At 39.8% G+C, this 20,086-nt stretch overlaps 2 protein-coding genes across 2 annotated transcripts; one reads left to right on the top strand and one right to left on the bottom strand.

Annotated features, from left to right (window-relative positions):
• Positions 1-17: 17 nt before the first annotated feature.
• LOC110063748 (dnaJ homolog subfamily C member 16-like) lies at positions 18-10,737 on the top strand. The gene is made up of 12 exons (XM_089282111.1): positions 18-302; positions 538-604; positions 1,415-1,670; positions 2,070-2,308; positions 2,831-3,091; positions 3,529-3,659; positions 4,335-4,539; positions 5,656-5,847; positions 6,543-6,610; positions 7,302-7,382; positions 8,310-8,543; positions 9,201-10,737. Exons 1-12 carry the CDS (start codon positions 124-126, stop codon positions 9,589-9,591), a joined length of 2,304 nt encoding a protein of 767 aa, XP_089138237.1. The 5' UTR covers positions 18-123; the 3' UTR covers positions 9,592-10,737.
• On the bottom strand, positions 10,564-20,053 carry LOC110063711 (MORN repeat-containing protein 1-like). The gene is made up of 13 exons (XM_020770706.2): positions 19,887-20,053; positions 19,681-19,752; positions 18,913-19,122; positions 18,042-18,132; positions 17,299-17,386; positions 16,539-16,635; positions 15,837-15,947; positions 15,513-15,615; positions 14,824-14,992; positions 13,486-13,633; positions 12,620-12,824; positions 11,534-11,721; positions 10,564-11,196 (listed from the first exon to the last, which is right to left on the bottom strand). The coding sequence occupies exons 1-13, from the start codon at positions 19,963-19,965 to the stop codon at positions 11,063-11,065; spliced, it is 1,695 nt and encodes a 564-aa protein (XP_020626365.2). The 5' UTR covers positions 19,966-20,053; the 3' UTR covers positions 10,564-11,062.
• Between the last annotated feature and the right edge of the window lie 33 nt (positions 20,054-20,086).

Raw genomic sequence — 20,086 nt, 5'->3', positions numbered from 1 at the left:
AGCATTGCAGGCTCTATATATTTACCTTGTCAGCGGCTTCACCCATTTGGCCAAAGGGAACGCAAAAAAGAATGCAGTGAAACGTCGTGTCAATTCATCCGATTTTTGCCTTTTTAGCGACTGATGATGGCATGCATTCTGCTCATGAGAAATTTGGTTACATTTGTTTTGGTTTTGCTCTATTTTCCGTTGCGCTTGGATTGTTTGGGAGCCGATGAAGACCCGTACAAGATACTGGGTGTATCTCGGTCTGCAAGCCATGCTGACATAAAAAGAGCTTACAAGAAAATGGCACGAAACTGGTTAGTGAATTACTGTAGCTTTATCTTTTAGCGATCTTCATCTTGATATCGAAGACCTTTTAATGCATATCGATTGCTTCAAAGGGAGAAAAATCTGATTTTGCAATCGGTGTTGTGAAGTGTACGTACTCTTCCGGCCTTGAAGTACAAGAAATATTGAACAAAACGTCACATGTTTGTTGTTTTATGCTTCCTTGCACGATCCTCTGATGTCGTCGTCTTCTATAATCTTTAGGCATCCAGACAAGAACAGTGACCCTAAAGCCCAAGAAAAATTCATTAAAATCAATGAAGCTCACGAGGTATGTCATAAGGAAGCTTACATTTGTACTTCTTTACAAAAATCTCTCTAGGAAGGGAATAATTTATATGAAATGTCTTATTGTTGAGCTGTAGAGAAGGATATACTACACGAAAGATCATCACAGTTACTGGTATTAATGCTGCTTAGGGAGTTGTGAGCTAGACCGAATCCAAATTGAGCGTCTGTTTTTATTGGAACTGGCCTGACTTTGCTTCAGTAGCCACTCTCAGTTTGGCACCTGTTGCCAACCAAGAGCTAATTAATTTCTAGTGCTTCAGTTAATAAATGAATGATGTAAGGAGGTTAGACAGACAGAAAGATGGACAGACAACCTTTATTTAATTGGGTCGTGCATAATAAAAGCATTTAGAAAACAGCCCTAAGAAAAAACCAATGCTGATAGGTTAAAAACTCTGTTTCTATAACTCGATAGAAACACAGAACTAGCACGAGCTGTTGACATAATGATGGCGCAAGCAAAGAGAATTTTCATTTTGATGATCAAAGTAAACAAGTTGTTTTTCTTTACTTTTCATCCCGGTGTTTTCTAAAAGAAATGGAAAACATGTTCTCTGTTTCTCTATTGAGTTATAGAAATGCTCATAAAAGTTTTGGGAGGACTTGAAAAAGTTGTGGAAACACTCGCCTCGTGGCTTATGTTTCTACTGCATTTCTCATTCTCCCAAACTTCCACTCATGTTTCTCTGACTCGATAGAAACATGGTACATGTTTTTAATTTCTTAATTGATGGAGGAGCAAATTAAACCACTTTTATTTATTTGATCCGTGTGACTTGAAAATTTGCAGATTTTGTCAGATGATGAAAAGAAAAAGAATTTTGATATGTATGGTACCACAGGAAAGCCAAGCAATGGTGGACATAATGAGAAACCATTTTATGACCCTCACAGTGGATTTAGCTTCTTCTTCAATGGAATGCCTTTTCAAAACACTTGGTCCAAGCCCGGCCAGATCAGCCAGAGAGCATATTACAAATCAGTCTTGCCAGAGAGTTATGAGAAGCCATACTTGATAGAAATCATCTCTGATTGGTGTTTTGCCTGTAAGTTTAATACTAATAAAATATTTATATCGGAGTCAGTAAAAAGCACCAATTTTTTTGCCTACCAGTTAGTTTACCTCATCCCCAGAGCCCGCTTTTCTTTTGGTCAGCACCAAGAACTGGACTCTGGCTAGTACTGATGCAGAAGTCCCTGATTTGAGGGCTTGCAGTCATTTCAGTGTAATGCTGATTCACTGACAAAGAAAAATGAGCACTCTGTACTTGCATAATCAAAAAATCAGTATTGGTTCAAGTGCGCATTTTTGATGCTGACCTAAAGAAAAGCAGACTAGGGGAATGAGATTGACGGTTAGCATTGTTGTGATAACAAAAAAGAAACTTCGAACATTTTATCTTAGTTTATACAGGTTCATTGTGCAACCTACTTTTGTTTTAAAGGTGCGCAGATTGAAGAGTCATGGGAGCAAGCATCCAGCAGCATGAAGAAGGTTGGCGTAGGGATTGGCATCATCAACGTCAACAGAAGTCCACGCCTTGTCAATGCTTTGGGTGCTAGAAGGGTTCCCACTATCGTTGGCATCATTAATGGACGGGTTATGTTCTACAATGATAGGGTTACTGTTCAAGGTCTGAAGGATTTTGTGATGGGGTTGTTTCCAAGAGGTTTAATTGAGAAGGTAATAATAAACTATCTCTTTTTCAAAAAGGTAACCAGTAACATGAGAGGAGGGAGTGCTAGAGTGACCTCATGCCTAGATCACGCGTTACATTCTGGATCAATGGTTTCGAGTCCTGGCCGAGGTCTTTGTTTGTGAGCAAAGCATTCACTTTTACTCTCATAGGGCATTTCTCTGCTCAGGTATAGGTACCAACAAATAAAAATTAAATACTCTGGGGATAACCCTGGGATGGACTAGCTTCCCTCCGAGGAGGGGTGGTAGGTACATGTACTTTGTATTCTCCTTGTCACTACCCACTATAAAAACCCAGAGAAAAGCATTTGCCCACTGGGCCACTAGGTTTGATTGCAGACCCTGTGGTAGACTGCTAGTTCCAACTTTTCACAGTCACTAATATATTGTTGTAAATGAAATTGATAGAACCCAATATAAAATGTTAAAGATAACTTGTTGAATTATTGCTTATATGTGAACTTACATGTATATGAAACCTAGATTTTCTTTGTCTTCTGTTTTCAGATTACAACAAACAATGTTGATACCTTCCTAACAACAAGTGTTAACAACAAACCAAGTGTCATGCTGTTTTCACCCAAGCCTCTGCCGTCACTCCTGTATCATCTGGTGGCTTTCAGCAGTTACAAACATCAGTCTTTTGGCTTTGTTTCATTGACAGATGGCTCTGGGCAGTCTCTGAGAAAACGATTCCGAGTGGACTCAAAAGAACCAACTGTGTTAATCTTTAAGGATGACGTGGCAGTGGCAGATGTTGTTGTCAGGGTAACATGAAATATTGATTCTAAGATGTCACGATGTTTTACTGACTGGACAATGATTTCTGGCCAACAACTTGTACAGTGTAGTTGTGGGGCCATTGTGACCATGGTCATAACAAAACTACTTATTTCATTGACTTTTATGATCTAAAAATGACAGCTTCATAGTAAGAAAAAAATTAATTGGAAAACAGGGAATTATTGATTCATAACTTGACATCATTGCTTGGTTGTAATTAAAAATTTCAATGAAATTAAAAATTAATAAGCATTGGTATACTTGATGATTTTTTTGAAATTATCAATTGAAAAAATTTCAGAATTTTTGGACCAAGGAATTAATCTAAATCAAGCCTCTAACATGTTTTGAAAGCTGCAATCCCAAAAACAGATGAGAACTACACTTTGTTTTTAATTAAATATAACATTGTTTTACTGCAGGCTTCAGAACTAACAAGTGGAAAGCTGAGGGAAGTAGTTGAATCTCACAAATATCTGCACTTTCCAAGACTCTCTTCAAGAGCCTTGTTTGATGAGCTTTGTCCTGAGGAGAGGTTTAGATCGTTACGAAGGTTAGTGAACCTGTTTTTATGAAATATATCCATGTAACACTTTTAATATAATATAATAAATTGGAGGTATCCTTTCACCGGAGGTCTTAAAAGATTTAGAACGTGGTTGTGGTCTGCTTAGAAGAGGTATTAGCTTTTGTGTTGGACTTGGTGCCCGTTTAGGGGATGTGTGCATAGTTTATGGAGAGATGTCAATTATGAGAGTTGTTTACTCATTAGAGGTGTCCAATTAGGAGAGGTGTTCATTTGGAGGAGGTTTCCTCTTGAGTGTAGCAGAGGGAAGATGTCTGCTTAGTGACAAGGGAGGTGTTTACTTAGGAAAGGCCCAGATAAGGGAGTTTACACTGGAAAGATGTCTCTTTAGGGGAAGTGTCCAATTATGGCAAGTGCATTATTACAGGGAGGTGTCCACCAGAAGGAGTTGTCAAGATTATTGTGGCTAGAGTCCAATTAGGAAGTAACTTTGTATTAGCTGTGTCCACATAAGGAGAGGGTTAGCAAATGCATCTGTTTAGGAGAAATGTTTGTTGAAAGTTGGTGGGGATGTGTCCAGTTATGGGATATGCCAACTTAGGAGAGGGGGTCCTTTTTAGCAGTTGTGTCTTCAAAGATATCTGCCAAGCAAAGGGTCCTATTTTACTTGACATGGTTGTTGAATGCATTTTTTTTTTTCAGACTTTGTGTCATTCTTTTTACTAAGCAAGACCAACATGAGAAAGAGAAGCTTGTTCTGAAGTTATTAGCAAAAGATAACAAGTACCTCTCCGAGAAGCGAGTGAAATTTTTGTATGTATATGTTGATGTGCAAAGAGAGCTAATTGAAGAGTTCAAAGATGGAAGGAAGGATGACAAATGTGCAGATAATTCAACTGCATCAAAGGTAAATGGTGAACTTGATTTTTGAACAAATACTCTTGACTCGAAAATAGCCCAAAGAAAATGTGCGTGCTGATTGGTTAAAAATCATGTTTCTATTAAACAATTAGATTATTTGCTCTTGATTGCTATCGCGTCAACTATCACGCAAAGATATCAAGAGTGAATAATCTAATTATTGTTTTAGTATAAATCTATTAGTCGTTCAAAACTTTACCTAAATCCTCTTCACAGACACTTTGAAAACGCCAAGGAGCATCCACCATTTTGTTAACAACAGCACACTGCTATGCTACTCACTCTCTACAGTATCACAGAATAGATAGTTAGTAGCGTAGCCAATCAGGGAATGGCATTCATGATAGAAAGCTAGTAGATTTATACTAAAACTTGATAGAGACACAGAACTAGCACATGCTGTTGATGTAAAATTATGATGGCACAAGCAAAGATAAATTACATTTTGATGATCACAGTAAACAAGTTATTTTCTTTTTTGTCACCATATTTTATAAAAGAAATAGAAAACATGTTCTATGTGTTTCTATTGAGTTATAAAAATCTCCATGAAAGTTTAGGAGAACTTGAAAAAGCTGTGGAAACACTCCCCTATCGACTTGTGTTCCCACAGCATTTCTCATTCTCCCACACTTCCACTCATCTCTGTATAACTTGATAGAAACATTGAACGTGCTTTTTATTTCTTAAACAATGTACCATGTTTTGATGATTTTACCCTCTCCTCTTCTCTCCTCTTCTCTCCTCTCCCCTCCTCGCCTTGCCTCACCTCTTCCCTCCTTGCCTGGCCTTGCCTTGCCTCACCTCTCCCATCCTTGCTTTGCCTTCCCTTACCTCGCCTCTCCCTCCTTCCCTGCCCTGCCCAGCCTTGCTTTGCCTCTCCCCTCCTTGCCTGGCCTCGCCTTGCCTCACCTCTCCCATCCTTGGCTCACCTCACCCTGCCTTGCCTCTCCTCACTTCCCCTCCTACACTCTCTTCTCCCTTTCCTTCCCTTCTCCTTTCTTCTGATACCATCCTCATGTATGGATCTATCCAGGCTTTTTGTAATATAATTGTACTGTTATTTTAACGCATACATACTGGATTATTTTGTAATTTTCAGGTCATATTTCTTTGGAACAAAGGTCGGAAGCAAATCAGATATGACTGGCTCTCAGGGGGGTTGTGTGTGTCCAAAGAGCAGGAGTCACTGTCCAAGGCCAAACTGACCTTGATGTTGGATGACTTGCTGTCGGGCGAAGGAAAACTGCGCTACACTTCAAGCATTCCTCTAATTTACAATGAACATGCTCCAGTTAGTAACCGTTTATGGCACGTCATGGTCATAAGTGGCGTGCTATGTTTTGTTTGTCTGTTTTATTTTTTGCCATTTATAAATATTTAATGGGAACCTGTTAACCTGGTCACCACGGGCCACAAAACTCTGGGCGTATTAACGAGGTGGCCATATTAACGGTGACCGTTAAACAGGGTTCCACCATATTTACATAATATCAATGTGTAAAAAGCAAGGAAGTCCAGGGAAGCCAAAAGGCTTATGCAAAGGACTACCTTAAGTATACCTAAGACTAAACGTAAGAATGAAAATGTTTTCATCAGCACACAAAATAATCATAATTCAGGATATGATGTGATAATTTTGAACTTTAACATCAGGATTTTGCTTATAAGGAAATTTTTTCCCTGAAGATTTTTGGTGGGGTACACGTCACACCTGTTGTCAGCCCTGGCTATTTGCGTATCTTAGGTGGCGAATCACGCTTTATCATATGAAAGGAGAACGTAACCGTTACTTCTTTTATTCTCCTTTTCTTTTCAAGATGATTCAAGATGAAACGGCCACCATGAAATAAATGCACATGCAATGCTCTGTCCCAGTATTAGGGATCTGTGCGCTCCGTGTACCTTTCAGTTTTGAAATAACTAACGTGGTCTCTTGAAAGCAATGTCAGAATGTTACGTCAACGGAAGATTCTTTTGCTTCCTCAGGGACTCGTAACAGCCTTGTTCAACTGGTGTGTAGATGTCTTTTACTACGTGAAATCTTCAATGCATCGGTAAGTTGTTTTTGATTTGAAATTTCGTGATAAACACCTCATGTTACTTTTTCTCTTTTCTTTGCAACTCATGATTTCAAAATTACCCGGAACATTTTATAGAGAGCTTAAGCAATAACAACAGCGACGCCGAGGACGACGCCTAGTCAAAAATGAACTTATATTTTACCACCGAAATTCGCAACTGTCTAGATTTGTTCAGTACACCAATGGTTCTTAAAACGTGCTCAGGCTAAATATGCAATGACAGCGTTCAATTCCAAATGGAAAAACAAAAAATTAACGGTCGTCGTTCGTGTTCCTCAGACTACGCAGAACTTGGTCATTTCATGTTGTTGTTTTGCAGAGGAAGGCAAAGAAATGTACAAAGATTTACAACGCACGTGCACAGCTATTGTTCTGTTCATTAAACTTTTTGCTTGGTGACGTTCTCGTTGCCGTCGTCGTCGTGATTTGCTTAAAATATTCAAACGTCACGGAATCGTATTCATTTTATCTTACCGAACTCAGCGAACAATATCATATGCATCTTGTTTCCACGGTGATACAGACTTTCAAAGTCCCCAACCTTTGTATTGACGTTTCTCTCGCTCTGAGCTCTGCTCTCGCAGCTCGACTTGTAAGCAAGTCTAAAACTAGATGAAACATTACCATATAACAACCAATTGTGTCGTTTCTTTCCTTTTGTCAGGAGAGAAACCCTATCTTTGCTTTCGCTGTTGTGCGGACTTGGAGTTATTCTGTTTTTTAGCGTTTTACGTCCTGGTGCAAAGTAAGTAATGATTGACTCAATACGGACCTAGCCCTTGCCTCTTCCAGGAGTTCATTTAGTTGGGGCACAGCGCGATAGACGGCGAGCGAAAAATGAAGAGAGGGGGTTCACCCTTTATTTTTTCGCACGCCGTTTATCGCGATGTGTCCCAACTAACTGAACGCCTGGAAGAGTCTAAAACAGATTCCATTTCACTTCACTTTCTTTGGTATTACTTTGGCACCAACAAAACGAAACAAAACATGTAAAAAATTTCTTTTCTGGGTAGCTTTACATTGAATAAATATCACGTGTATTGTGAACCAACGGGGCAAAGAACACTTTCAGTCGTCCCTCATATTACCCCCTAAAAGTGACAGAGCCAGATTGACTCAAAGTTCTTCTTCGGAAACGTTGAAAAACATCAACAGCGTCACAAAGAAGAAACTCTGACTAGTTTTCATATGCCATATTTTTTTAAACAAATTTCCTTTGGGATTTCATTCACATACCGTGTCAACAACCACATAACGTGTCAACAGAGAGCTCTTTAACCACAACATAGACCTGCTAAAGCATGGTTTTCACTAACGACGCAAGCGCAAGTGCAAACACATAATTCTTATTTCACCGTGAAAACGACCTTGACGCAGGTATAAGCACAAGCTTGCGCTTGTGCGTGCGTTAGCGCTGCAAAAAGTGAAAAAGGAAACACCGCTCAGGCATAACAGGATATTTACCACACGTGGTTGTGTTTGGTCACTGCAAAATTACCTCGAGCCTAAACAGTTTTCTAAAATGCCGGAAGGTTCGGAGTATTACGGGTGCAGCTACATTTTTCTTTGAAAAACAAAAAACTTTAGTTTACGAGTAAACGTTAATTAAGTCACTGGTCGACTCCACTTAACTGACGTCTTCGTTTTTTCTAACTTGTTGCATTTTCTTCAGTGACTCTATTCAAAGGGTACACAAATCGTCATCCAAAGACGACCACAGGGCAGCACAGAGTGTGTCAGCTTTGGGCCTCCTTCGTTTAGACCCAGGTACAGAGCAAGCCCAGATCAGGAATGCTCCCCCGGGTCACATCACGTTCACTTTGTTGGTAGATGCACTCAGTGCACAAGAACCAGTGAAATCACCTTTGATACAAGCTTATGCCGACGTGGTCAATCCCTATAGTGGGTAAGTAGTTGACTAGTCTCTTCCAGGCGTTCAGTTAGTTGGGGTGCAGCGCGGAAAACAGCGCGCGAAAAAAATAAAAAAGCGCGGCGAGAGGAAGCGAAAGGAAGGAAGAAAGCGAAAGAAAGGAAGTTCTTTCGCTTACTCTCGCCGCGCTTTTTTTACTTTTTTGCGCGCTGTTTTCCGCGCTGCGCCCCAACTAACTGAACGCCTGGAAGAGGTTAGTAGTTGACCTCCAGACTTCCCTTCATTTGCAAACACACTCCGCTAGCTGTTTTTTTCCAGGGATGTTACGTAGTCCAATTAAAGAAGAAGGCTGTTAAATCAACATTACCTTGTGTATTCTCCTATTGTTTTTTGAAAATGAAAGAAGCAATTAATTTCGCGCGACTTACATTTCACGATTTGGTAGAAAAATCGTGTGGAATGAAGGCAAATTTCTTCGGAATTTTCCAAATGCTGATCCACATACTAACAAATGGGTTGTTCCTGTTTTACAAAATGTATTTAACATAAACGTAAGACTGAAAACATAACTAACACAGATTCAGTGGCGGATCTAGGGGACGGGCCCAGGGGACCCCCCCCCCCCCCCCAGGGGCTCACGGTGTTTTGATGTTGAGTTGAGTTGACTAACAACTTGTTTCGATTGTCATTTAGTAACCCAAATTTTGAGTTTACTTGGCTCTCCATCTCTGATAACTTGGCCTGGTGCACAGACGTTATGGAGGTGGATCGGTTTGGTGAAGTGACGCCTGGGATTGTGCTGGCAATAAACGGCCACAAAAAGTACTTATCGATCTTTAAACCGACCGACCTCACCAAGACTACGTTCTTCAAGAGTCAAGGAGGGGACCTGATGGGCTTCGACGACAGTGACAGCGAGGCCGACACCAACGAAGAAGTCGATGGACAGAGAGAGTACGAGAGAAAGAGGCAAAAGGTGCTGAGTTTATCAATACAGAAGGAACTGGTCAACTGGTTGGAGAAGTTTTGTGATGGGTTGGTGGAAAGAAAAAAAGTTTCGGAATGGCCAAGATTTACTGACTAATTTAAGTGAGCCGAGTGAGTAAATGAAGATTTTTGCTTTGCGCGCTAAATTTGCTCGCCGCTCGGGAAACGTTTTAGATTTGGCGCGAAAAATGTCAGACTTATGTGTGTCTATCATTGGTTGTTGCTGGGATTTGAATTTTCACGAGCACAAAGCAACCAATCAGGGATCTTATACGGATCTCTACGGAGCTCCGTCATCAGAAAAGATATTTTCCAGGAGCGTCTCATACCTCGTTCACACTAGGTCAAAACATGTTTAGTGTTACCTCGAATTTAACATGGTTCAGTAGAAACCCTGTTCAGACATTGTAGTTTTACTGTTGGTAATACGGGCCATAACTTAAAGTGCAATTTTGTTGTGCGAAAAGGTGGAAGAAAATGTAGCCCGTACTACTTGGCCTCAGAGACACAAAATTAATTTAAGTTATTAGTAATAGTAGTAATTGGACTGAGTGTCGTACAATTCAGGGAATAATCGCGCGAGTAAGTTTAATATCAGATGAGCGCGTAGCCGATTTGAAATACGAGCACGATTACTTCCTGAACTGTACGACACGTTGTTCAATTACTAATAAATCGCATTCACAACAAATTTCGAGCGAAAAAGTCAGTAGTGTTTTGCATAAGTTTGAAAAAGTGTAGGGAACACTAAGAAGGAAGCCATTAAAACGCACGTAATTGACGTGCGAATAGGATAGGTATCTAATTGCTGGTATACGATTACAGAAACAAAATTGGAAGCGATTACGTGCCTAAATAGACGCTCGGAGAACCAATCACGATCGAGAATTTTCTTATAGATACTGTACGATAAATACATTAGTTTAACAAAAAAAAATACGTAGAAACCTTTCAACATCGTTTTTCACCCAATAATTGACATCGTGTTGGGAGTGTTTTTTCTGTTGGATCAAATGAAGTTAAATTTCATTTTCAACAATTTTACTGTCACTCAAAATACTCGGGCATATTTTATTTATTTCTGATGTTTTTAATGTCTCTAGTAAGAGATAATTTCTTCTTTTTTACAAATATATGTACAGATAAAATCATCGTAATGTGAAATACATGTTTACAAACTTTGCATGCTGTGAAGATGTAAGACAACTTTGAAACGTGTAATTAAACCTTTTCTGCTGAAAAATGTGTTGACTGTATTTTCATGGGCTCAAAAAACGCGTGCGACATCATTCTAGCCAATGTGATTTATCCCGCGCTTTCCAGCCGTTACGTTTTTGCTTCGAGTTCAGATGCACAATAAGTAAGTGTAGTGTCCGCTTCTGTCCAAACTTGAAACTAAGAGGTGCAAGCATGTTCACTCTCAGGCAAGCCTTGGCTCAAAAATTAGAGCTAAAACAAATACCCTGGCTTTAAGTATTAAACTGTCAAAACCTGACTACAATTTCAGAAAGAACTGCTGTGAAAAATCCACTCCAAGCCAGGAAAAATTGATTCCAATTTTTTTTTTTTCAGTTTCTTCGTGACTCCATTTTGCTTCGAGCTCTTTTCTTTTGGTTAACTTTCACATGAAGAAATGCAGGAGCTAGGGTGATGTCAAGAAATGGTGGCGATGTCACATCTTCAACTATAATAACATAGTCACCTGTGAAAAGACAACAACAGGATATCAATATTTAAATTCTCCCTATTGGCTTGTTTATAATCGTAACAGTACATGGTTTGGAGATTGGATATGTTGACTTCGCACGTGACCTCTTGTTCAGAGCACGTGAACAACAGATGACTGACATGTGTTTCTCTGCGAGATCCTCATTGGGGAATATCACGTGACAGTTATTTTTTTTTGACAGTTGCCATGCAGTGCTACGCCGCTGATCACGAGCTCAGTTTTGACCAATGAAGCGACAGAATATCTGGCCCTCTGGTGTTTTTTACTGTAACACTGTCAATTATGTTGTAGGCCCTATAGTTTTCCTCACCCGGTTTACAGAATTTATCATCTTTTTCTTCTTTCTTTTCCTTCTTCCGTTTTCCGTCTGCCTTCTCCACCACGTCAGCCAAAGCGTCCTTCTTCTTCCTTCCATCTGAGACTGCAGACGAGGGCACGTTTCGGTTGACTACTTTCAACATGTTGGGGTTCAGCCCTAGGTTGGCCTTGCTTTTCATCCTGAAATTATGGAAACACAAATGCTTAACTGGAGTCTCTGGAAAAACTTGGAAAATTTTAAAAGCAATAGAAGCGAAAAGATCTATTTCAAGAAGATCATAGCCTCAACGTTTTTACAAAAAAGGTTCTAATAAAAATGGAAAGTATATGCTGTTTTGACAGGTGCTGTTGAGTTGTGAGTACTCTAACAATCAGACTAGGAGCTCCGAAGAGGGAGACGACTTTTGTGTGGACGGGGGGGAGGGTAATTCCGACATAATAGGGAAACAAAGGGGTAGGGGAGAGAGGGAAGAGGCAAGGGCGGGAAGCGGGAGGGAAATGCAAATCGCTAACTTTCTTTCTTTATCAATGCGTTAGAATACTATCAAAACATGAGCCCAAGAAAGTTTTAAGTTGCACTTCGCATCCTGCGAGGCTTTAAACAAAATATTATATCCGAGCAAACGAAATTCGCGCCCCACATGCCCAATTGACTATAATGCTTGAAAAACCATACATGCCCCACGAAAGAGTTCTATCGATTTTTAGTATAAATCTACTAGCGTTCTATCACGAATGCCGTTCTCTAATCGACTACGCTACTCACTATCTGTTCCGTTGTAGATGGTGAGTAGCCTAGCATTGTCCGGTTGTCAACAAAATGACCATCGTTTCTTTGCGTTTTTGAAGTATCTGTGAAGGCGATTTAAATAGAGTTTTGAACGACTTGTAGATGCTTACTAAAACAATTAGATTATTCGCTCTCAATGTCTATGCGTGATAGAAATTTCACGCGCTAATGTGCTAATCTCATTGTTAAACAGTAGACACCTCTTTAGCGAATCAGATTGCAGTACGTATGCTATCAAGGTAGCAGAGAGTCACTGAGTTGTTTGCTCTCACACAGCATGCCACATACCTTCCATTTGTTGCCCTTGAATCTTCAGTGGCAGTGATGTTATGCATAGATGAATGCACCGATCCAAAACTGTTCAGTGGTTTAACCCCAGGGGGGAGGGGTGGTATGTAGAGATTTTCAAACAGCGCTTTCCCACCAGCTGTCCGCACAGGGGAGACAGGCGGCGGCAGAGTTAACACTGGAGGAACCATCAGTACGTCAGCGGCTACGCAGACAAAACATAGATGGGAATATTAATAGTTTTCCCAGTAGAACTCAGTTTTTATCCCGCATGTGTTTGAAATCTGAGAGATTTATCGAAAGTTTGCAAACAAATATTGCAAACTTAGCCCTTGGCAAAACTAGACTATGGATACAAAGGACCATTTTTGTTTTAGGAGGAGGGGAGCAATTTCTGAAAAAAAAAGTCCTTCACAGCAAAAACTGCTCAAAACCAAATGGTGCAAGGGGAGCCCTAGGGAAAAAAGTCCAGCAAGTGCTTCCTACTATCCAGGTCCTGTTTTATTGATGTTAAAATAATTCTTGGACAAGCTTTTGCCCACCAAAAAAAAATCATGCAGAACCTGAAGATGAACATGCCCCAGAAAATTGCCCAACTTCCCCCCCCCCCCCTTCCCTCAGAAAAGCAATGGTCTGTCCCTGTCCGTTTGTGCCACCTCTATTACATAGCTTTGAAATATCCAAGGAACTAAACCGAAAAAGAGTTTAGAACAACTACACAAAATACATATTAACTTGCAGGACCCTACAAATTTATGGGGGGAGGGTTAGATTTAGAGTTTTGCTGATCACTCGATTGTGGGTATAATTTGCTAAGTTGAGCAGAGGTGCAAGTAAGGAGAGGTTTGCCTGTGTATTACATTTACCTTCTCCGCCAAGAGTTGTACTCTTGTCATAACTTGACGGCATCATAGTGCTGGCCTGTGACGGAGCAGTGGTCCTGCTTGGCATCTCAGCATGGCCCGCCTCAGGCACTGAACTTTCTTTGTCTCCAAAATCTGATGTGTCAGTAATCTAATAACAACACAAAGAAAATTACCTTATTGGAGGAAATTAGCGCTTTATGAAATTAACGCGAATTTCAAAAATTCGCGTTAATTTAATTTCCGCGCTGTTAATTAAGTTGCGCGTTAATTTCCGCGACGTTAATTATCATTATTTTCGCCCAAATTTGTGACACACTCCAGACATTCTTGACACAGCCAAACAATAAATTTTATCCGCGCACTTTACATTTCACATCAATCTTTCACATTAGTAAATCGTTTACTGTACTTCAACTGAATTTTGTTCGTGTTCGCTGTCAGCACACTGATTGGTTCCTGTTCTCAACAAATTCTGGTTTTTTCTTGGTGTAGCAGACACGTTAATTTCCCTCATTTTGAAATTTTGCCCCCTCTCTCGCGTTAATTTCCTTTACTGGGAAGCAAATTTACTTTCAATTCGCGTTAATTTAAGTCGCGTTAATTTCAAATACGTTAATTAACACGAGCGTTAATTCCCTATAATGAGGTAATCCCTGCGAGAAGACAAGCTGTCAGAGTGTAGTCGTGTGAATAAGGAAGGATAGGCCACATGCTACATGTAAGAATAAAGGGGTAAGGTAAAGTCTGTGTCGTGCCAAGTGGTCCGTACCAACCAGAGCTTAAACCAGTTTCCATAGCATTGACCAACTAGAAGTATTTTCTACTCCCCCTGGATGAGATGCTGGTCCATGACAGGGTTACCCCACAGCATTCAATTTGTCAGTACCCATTTATACACCAGGGTAGAGAAAGGCACTGTGAGAATAAAATGTCTTGCCCAAGGACACAACATAACGACCCTGCCCATGACTAAAACCTGGTTCACATGATCTGGAGTCCAGTGCATGAACCATTAGCTCATTCTTAAGATGGACACCGGGCCCCAATGTTAGAAGACTGGATTACACTATCCACCGTGGATAATTGTTAACAATGAAAACAAACTGAATCAACTGGATAGTGATTTATCCAGTCGATAGCATTATCCACCTTCCTAACAACCAGATGTAAAGAGAAAGCTGGAATGGCCAAGAACCACATGACAGAAAATTGCAGAGACTGAGCTAAGTGAGATGGACCTTACGTGGGGTAAAGACCTTGATTGAAGTTTCACGACACTGCATGGCCGAGTCATGGAAAAAGCCACAAAGGGTTTTCAGCATGGTATCAGCGTTTTACCTGAATGCTGTCCATATGTTTAGCTAGCTCCTCCCCAGTTGGTGAAGATGCTTGAACAGGTCTGTTAGACATAGCACTTGGTGCCTGTGAAAATGCTCCTTGTATTGCTATTTCACTTGATATCTCCCCAAGCATCTCCGTTAGCGGGTATGGCTCAATTTCAAAACCACTTATTAAATTATTGAGGAGAATATAAAGACAAATCAACAGTATCCAACTCTTGTTCACTATACATAACATAATGTCAGGGTAAAAGTACTATATCAATGTAAATTTATCATTATCGTTTTCAGCTTACAAATTAAGCCGGGCTTCACTGGATTAAACAACCCTGCATCAGGCAAAGTTCAGTCTATGTTGCTCTTGACTTAAGATGATCCTAGAGAGGAGCTGTGTAGAAACTAGTAATCTTTGTGGCAGTTGTATTGAAGTCTCAACACTGTACAGTCCACACTGAACTCTTCGCTGAGAGCCGAGAGCCCAATTCGACACAACTGTCTAAGTTTATCTACCTGCAAAATGGTGTTGTTTTCAATTATTGTAAGTTGTTCTTTCAGCTAAATTTTTCAAAAGTTTACTGCTACAAAAATTTTGAATTTTCTTTTCTAGGCATTTCATTGGAAAATACTGCTGCAGTAGATTTATCTACAGGTACAACATCAGTGATTTTTTTTCACTGCACAACTTACAATGGTGTCATGATTGTGTCCAGCTCATTTTCTGTCCCATCAGCAGATTTTCTACTTGAACCAACCTTCACTCCAGCTGTCACCTGCAGCAGTCGCCCTTCCTCTAAAAATGAAAATATCATTTTAAAAAAAAACACGACCTTCACAAAATATATCAAAAACTTGGTCAACATTTAAGGAGCTGTATGGCCAGAAGAGCCACCATGGATTAGGACGATGATGGCATACTTGTCAATCAATCCTTTTCAAGTTGAGTAACCTTGAATGACTTAGTTGTGCTGAAACCGATTGAGTTTTTGCCTACAGAAAAAAAAATGATCTGACCTTTGGTTGGTTCCCCGTCTGCTGTCACACACTCAACTTCAAACCCAAATGGTCTCCCTTGCGTGAATTCCATGTGGTCATCGCCAACAATGCGGATCAAAACAGTCTCCACTGAAATAGAAATAGCCCTGTGACATAAAATTACTACCATGCTCCCAGGGTCTCTTTCGTCTACATAATCGTTTTGCTGTCACATCTAGCCAGGAATTCTGGTCTTGTTTTCTGGAGTGTGGAGGCAATCCCTAAAAACTCTCAAACCCCTTACTTTGCACTAGACCACAAAATACAATTTTATTAACTCTAAATCCAGGTACGCTAATCTATTATGGTAACAAAGTAATTTTCCCAGAACATTTTCCATTTATGTTTTTGCTTGATTTGACAAAATTTTTGAGTTTGCTACTTTGTCAGTATAGAGGCAACTCCCATCTTGAAAACACATTCATTACTTCAGGCTTTTATTGGCAGAAGCCCCGGCAAAATTGTTGAAAACCATGGCCTCTTCAGTATCACAAACCAAGGAAAGCAAAGCAGGGATCCTGCTTGACTCTGTAAAATCCCCCACAACATAAGGAGAATGATCACTGACACAAATCCTTTTGCAGGATTTCATACATTGCCCAAAACAAACAGCAAGGGCACTTGCATCACTTCACCTCCCTGGTTGCTGTTACTACACAAGAGTTGTAAATTTTTCAATACCTTCCGGCCTGCCATTCACCCACATTCCTTCATATGAAACACCGGATGTGTGAATCATGGATCCTTCACCATTAAAAACATCTCCCCACCACTGGCCCTGTATATCACAGAACATGAAATAAGTCTCTGTTATCGATCTATCACATTCCACTTCACAATTTTCAAAAAGTTTATTGGTCCCAACTTTAAAGTCCGTGGATGAAACCCTACTATATGACCATGCAAATGAAAGCTATCAAGGAATATAATTTTGTGTGGTACTGTTTACAATGCTGCACAGGACAGTTTCACCTTTAAGTCAGTGGATAAAACCCTTAGCTAACGTGTGACCATTTAAATGTAGCTATTGAGAAGTACTTTCATGAGGTACAATAGCCTTGATGAGCAGAGCTTTCAATTTTTATTGTTATTGCATAGCTCCCCCCACCCCCTCTGGAAATTCCAATTAAGCTTGAGTTCACCCATTTCTTTAAATTTTTTGGTCTTAGAGAACCCACCCCCAGGAAATTCCAAAACCTTCTGGGAGGGGAGGGGCATATGGATATTTTCTGTTGGTAATAATTTATGGCACATTGTTAAATTGAAGTTGAGAACTGGTAACCTTCAAATGTGAAAGGGGAGTTTTGCATTTGCTGCTATAAAAAAAACGTCAACAGAAATGAAAGTTTATAAAAACAACCAGTCATCAGCTCAGCTTAATTTAAAGATTTTCTCTATCACATCTTAAAAATATTACACGATATACTGTAAGTCAACTGACCCCATAAATAGTTCCATCAATAAATTTCATAATCCCATGTCCTTGTCGCAGATCATTGACCCAGTCTCCTTCATAAACATCACCAGTGCTGTTAGGATTAAAGACCATTTTGGAGAGTATCCAGTTGTAGATTAATAAAGATGTACTCAACGTGAGGAGGGGAAGGGAAAGAAGTTGAATATAGACTGTGCATTTTCTTGTTTGAAAGAGACATCCAGGCCTTCTGGGTCAGTGCGTTATATTTATCACTGGTATCAGTTACAGACAATACATAAAAGTTAAACATACACAAGGTAACTAGATGCTTTTCACATACACTGTAACCAGCAGCATGCATATAATGTACTGCATACCAATAAGCAGTAGCAATCTTAAAAATTATCAAATGGCAGACTGTAGCTGAAAATGGCAGCCTCATTAGGATCTACAACTGATCTAGAAAGTCTGGATAAACTCCATAGAAAGTGGCATACATCATCGCTGAACAGATGTTGTTCTCTGGTTTTTGGAAGACTATTTTGTGTAGCGAATTCAATGGATAATATTGCTGCTAAGTTTTAAAATAATATTCAACCAATCAAAGTTCCTCTAATACAATTCTAACTGTAAATCTCTGTAGGGTTATGTTTAAGGTCAAATCTCTTATTTTTTTTCAAGCAGTATACCAACAGATCATGAATGAAGGACCAGCTCCTAGCAAGTTTTTTGCTGAACTTCACTAGTATTTTAAGCTTCTTATATACCTCAACATGAATTTTCCTTCTCCATGTCTTCTGTGATTGTGAAAAGATCCCTCATAGACTGATCCATCTGTACTGATAAGTTTTCCTTCTCCTGTTGCACAAAAAAATAATCATCAACAACATACAAAAGACACCTACAGGCAAATGCTACTTGACTGTCTAATTATTTTCATTGTTCAGTGATGATGAATACAACAAACACTAATCCAGTTCTCAGTGGTTCTACGTCAAGTCCCTGGGGATGAAAAGGTCGGGGATGCTCATCATCTCACTTAGCAGTATAAATCAAGGATTCTGGTCTCACTCAGGGTGTTCATGACAAAATGCTATGACTATTTTTAAGTGTCAAAGTATTTTTTAGGGTGCACTCAGAGAAATAAAAAATTATAAAAAACACTCTTGTTTCCATTTTTAGGCTCGATTTCCACCAGTCTCTCAAGTCCGGTCTACTAACCCGGGCTCCTTTCCAGAACAGCAGCTGGTAATCAAGCCTACTCCATTTAGCCTGTGTACAGCTGCCCCTCCCCTCCCAATTTTTTTTTTTGAGGGGAGGGGCAGCTGTACACAGGCTAATTCCGTCTTAAGTGGTATCTTTTAGGGGTCAAATAAAGCCTGAACCACACCCAGACTGGTCTCCTTTAGGGGTTTAATTCAATTTTTCCAACGAGCATCCCCAGCCTTTTCATATAGAAGTCCCCCTTTGTGGAATCAAGTCTTCAGAAGTGCATGACATTTTGTCTTTTAGTATTACCCTGGGTTTGCAAATTTATATAGTTCTGTTACTTTTTAGGAGTTCTACTATCTAAAAGCTCAAGAAGATCTTTAAAAGAGGTACAATCACATACAACACACCCTTTCACAACAAACTTACCTTCTCTCTTATTTTCCAGCCATTCTCCTTCATATCGTGATCCATCACCATAAATCATGATTCCATGGCCATTCAGCTCCCCTTTTACAAACTGACCTGTGTATTCATTCCTTGTTGCAGCCCAGCGGCGAAATCCATGACCTTGGATTTCTCCATCAATAAACTGTCCTTCATAAAAACTGCCATCTGCCATAACAAGTTTCCCATGACCTTTAAGAGATTATTGTTCAAATCTGAGAGATGATACATAAATTTTCATACTGTCTGTATCTCTATTGATCCAGCTAACTTAAGTCTCCATCACAGCTGTTACCTGAGTGGTCACACAATGCCAGGAGGAGAAAGACCATTGTATGATGACCTTAATAATGGCTGTACAGGGCACTACCCAACCTGTAGGCTGGCCATTATCAAACTCAGAAACCAACTTTGCAAAGTGTTACAGAGAATGATGGCACCATAGGATGTAAAATAGTATTAAAAAGCCATTTGAGAGAGTAGCAGCTAGAGAAACCTAAGCACTTTATTCAAGGATCTGTTGCATTAGTTAGTTCAGGAATGTTACTACTATCACTGGATGGGAAGAGATAAATGTGTGAATGATGTATCAAGTGCAAGAATAAGACACTTTCCTCCACTTCTCCTCACCCTCAGACACCAAGGAAATTATAATTACTAAAATATTAAAAAATGCGACAATGGGAAATCCAATAATGTACTGGTGAATTAAGTTTAACCAGCCTGTTAGTCCAGTTATAATTAACTCACCATGTTTCTTTCCTTTGCTCCACTCTCCTTCATATCTGAAGAATTTATTGGCATAATTGTATACTCCAAATCCTTGACACCACAAGAATCAAAAGACATATATGGAATTGATATATGTTGCAGCTTCATTTTGTACAAACGTACAGCTTACATGTAAGTTTATCTCTCCTCCAGCGCCAAACATTTTTTAATTAAAACAATCTTACCATCTCTCAGTTGCTGTTTGGTCTCGCCAATGTAATTTCCTGCTCCTTTAGATGTGGTGTTGTTTAATATTGTTGCCATTCTCCTCCAGAAAATTCACCACAAAGTTGATCTCTGCGACATTTGGTTTCATGGAATATCGCCCGCCATATTTGTTTTCGAATGGTTGCTAAGCGGACAGGCGCTAATATTTTTGGCAGCG

Source organism: Orbicella faveolata, unplaced genomic scaffold, assembly GCF_042242905.1.
Source record: "Orbicella faveolata isolate gen_17 unplaced genomic scaffold, um_ofav_v1 contig_12, whole genome shotgun sequence".
NCBI classification, from domain to species: Eukaryota; Metazoa; Cnidaria; class Anthozoa; order Scleractinia; family Merulinidae; genus Orbicella; species Orbicella faveolata.
Note: the sequence above shows the minus strand (reverse complement) of the source record. Positions and strands in the feature narration are given on the sequence as shown.

Bases quoted from the DNA above. Each gene is read 5' to 3' on its own strand.
- LOC110063748 (XM_089282111.1), top strand. From the start codon at position 124: ATGATGGCATGCATTCTGCTCATGAGAAATTTGGTTACATTTGTTTTG. The intron at 3,092-3,528 runs GTAACATGAAAT...GTTTTACTGCAG, and splicing joins TGGCAGATGTTGTTGTCAGG to GCTTCAGAACTAACAAGTGG. The intron at 6,611-7,301 runs GTAAGTTGTTTT...TCCTTTTGTCAG, and splicing joins GTGAAATCTTCAATGCATCG to GAGAGAAACCCTATCTTTGC.
- LOC110063711 (XM_020770706.2), bottom strand. From the start codon at position 19,965: ATGGCAACAATATTAAACAACACCACATCTAAAGGAGCAGGAAATTAC. The intron at 18,133-18,912 runs GTAAGTTTGTTG...TTTGTGCAACAG, and splicing joins GCTGGAAAATAAGAGAGAAG to GAGAAGGAAAACTTATCAGT. The intron at 13,634-14,823 runs GTAAAACGCTGA...TGTTGTTATTAG, and splicing joins AACATATGGACAGCATTCAG to ATTACTGACACATCAGATTT.